The sequence below is a fragment of the Centroberyx affinis genome, unplaced genomic scaffold (genome assembly GCF_046629955.1).
Source record: "Centroberyx affinis isolate AG114_WGS23_722 - 3 ecotype Tasmania unplaced genomic scaffold, CSIRO-AGI_Caff_v1 ptg004108l_1, whole genome shotgun sequence".
Classification (NCBI taxonomy): Eukaryota; Metazoa; Chordata; class Actinopteri; order Beryciformes; family Berycidae; genus Centroberyx; species Centroberyx affinis.
The window spans coordinates 122,350-125,000 of NW_027281886.1; the positions used below are offsets into that span (position 1 = coordinate 122,350).

At 42.2% G+C, this 2,651-nt stretch overlaps 1 protein-coding gene across 1 annotated transcript in view; it reads right to left on the minus strand.

Moving 5' to 3' along the window:
* Positions 1–1,388: 1,388 nt before the first annotated feature.
* LOC139663734 (ephrin type-B receptor 1-like) overlaps positions 1,389–2,651 on the minus strand; it is a 31,758-nt gene continuing 30,495 nt past the window's right edge. The window contains exons 14-15 of the mRNA XM_071542458.1: positions 2,360–2,518; positions 1,389–1,500 (exon numbers count right to left, since the gene is read on the minus strand). Coding sequence (XP_071398559.1) covers positions 1,389–1,500; positions 2,360–2,518 — 271 coding nt within the window. The remainder of the gene's footprint in view (positions 1,501–2,359; positions 2,519–2,651) is intronic.

A 2,651-nucleotide genomic window follows, 5' to 3' on the forward strand; every position in this document is an offset into this window, starting at 1 on the left:
ATGTTTCATCAAATTTTGTTGCTGTTTTCTGATCCGCAATTGATTTTATTCAGAAGGCAATTCTGCTGATTGTAAAACATCATGACTTCTGTTACGAGTTCCCTCTCAATGAAGCACAGAGTATGTAAGTAGGCCAGGCTTTGCTAGTTCTCTGCATGGAAGAGTTTTATCTTTTCATGGCTGCATGAAAAGTAAAAAAAAAAATAGAATTCTGAAACCTAGTTTTTTGACTGCAGTCCACAACACTTCAAAGTTTGTTCAAATGATGAGTCATCCAGAGGAAGATAATCATAGGGAACGCAGAACTCACAAATACTCCAGTGACAATTAATTGTTCTGTGCTGTTGGCAAAAATGGAAGCAAATGAGCGACTAGGAAGTAAACATCCCATATCATAATATGTACAGGCTCTTCAATATGAAGACAAAGATTCAAAGTCCCGTTCATCTGTTGGCTGAGAGTGCCTCAATTAGCTTTATTGTCTGGATTCAAAGGGTGGCATTTTGACCTATACACCCAAACTGATTAATAGGCTCATCAAAACATACTGCTAATTTTAACTACTACTTTGGCCTACTTTGGGTCTTGATCCCTAGATTGAGAAACACTGCTTTAGAGACCTTTTGTCATGCTTTTGGTGCAGTTTGTGTCCCTGTACCTGTTCAGACACACATTTCTCTTCACAGTAGTATGTGCAGGTGCTTTCTCCTTGTATAAAAACCAGGCCATGTCATCCATGAATCAAACAGTCAAGTTGGTAAAAGCGGGTGCTGTATCAGGAGATAGAGTAGTTACAAAGAAACTCCCCCCCCCGGTGTTATGAGTGTAAGTATGAGTCTGTGATTGTCTGATTCAAAGTATCTGCTATTTGCAAAACTGGTCTGCATATGGGAGGCAAACTTAAAGTTTTTATGTGAGTGGGAGTGGGGAGTTCAGACAGCAGTTTGACTGAAACTGTAGCCCCTTTAAGGTCAGACAGATTCAGTAAAAAGAGAATGAACAAAATGGTCTCTCGTTTTTTTTTTGTTTTTCTACATCATCACTTATTTTCACTTTCATTTCACAACTCGACTCTGCCATCATTTTGCGGTAGCCATTTTGCATCCCTCCCAGTAGGCATTCAGTTTGAATCATGTTGGGAAGCCCAATGGTGTGAGTGAAATCAGTCCAATGAGGGACCTGGGGACTGCTGTGGCCTGACAGACTCACTAGAGGGGTCAAAGTGGTTTCTTCAAAAATGTACAGCGGTTGACATCTCACCCCCTATTGTCAAATGAAAGTGTATGAGTGTTAGCTAGAAGTGGGAAGGTGACTGGTCATCAGTGGTCAGTGTACTCTCTCATGGACTGTACACTGGTCATGATGTTTCATATCACTCCCCTCTGTGGTTACACAGACTCAGTAGGAGACTGGTCATCGATGTTGTGTCTCATTGACTGGACACTGGTCAGGATTTTCTTCTGGTGTCCGGCCAGGGAAACTCCGATCCTCTGCAGGTCTCTGGTAAAACACACAAACAGACACACAGATCTGGACTGGGTTGTAATCACTTACAATTCACTCTATTCAAGAAGTGGATATTTCTCTGAATTCAAATATTAATCTCAGAGGATTCAACATATATACACATAGATTATATGACTTATTTACATAATATCAATACGGGTATTGTTAAAGGTGCTATGCGTAGCATTTTAACACCAATAAATCATTATTACAATGATTTTGATATATTAATTTAATTACCACAAAGGAACCATCACCATTGTGTGCGAGCAGGTTAGATTTGGTGGGAAATCTGCTTTATTGCTTTACAGCACAAAGGGATATTGATTTACGGCACACAACAGTCTGTGCTGTTCTTCCAGCATATATGGAGCTAAAGCTTTCAGAGTTTCTCTCAATCATAGATGGTGGAAAGAGTGAAAGGCCAAAGGAAAATCACTTCCAACATTCATCCTCTTCAGTAAAGCAAAAGAGAAAACAAACGCATGTGGAGTGATGGAGGGGACGAGCAGCAAAGACCCTCTGTGACAGGAACTAACAGGGTTTATGGGAAATGTGGTCTTAATTTCGAGGAACACCAGCACTAACAATATCACTTGTGAGGCCGAGGCTTCCAATCGCTGTGACCATGGTCTTATTTGTTTACAGTAATTATACCAATGTATCACAGTCAATTTGACAATGATATATTGATGTTTAAAAATGCAACATGTAGCTCCTTTAATCATGAGGAAGGAAAGAAAATTGTTCAGAAAGACAGACAGACATTCACACAGAGCAGTGAGCTGTGTGAAGAAGGAGGCAGGAAGGGAGAGACAGACAAAAAGACCGGCAGTTAGACAGGTAGACCTACTCGGCAGTGAGTTGGGTGACGAGGGGCAGGGAGGTGAACCCAGAGCCCAGGAAGGAGTCTCGGTACTGGGTCATCTTCAGCGCAGCCAGCCAGTCTTCCACGGAGCTCACCCTGCTCAGGTCCGGAGCCCCGCGGTCTAGCAAGGGATGATGGGAAGGACTGTGGAGAGTAGGCGGGTAGGGATCAGAAAAAAAAGCATTGTGTCACTGAAAAGGAGCAGTGAGAGAGGGGTAACACTGTGCGGTTATGCTGTACGTGCCTGTGCGTTTGGGTATGTAAATGAGCATGACTG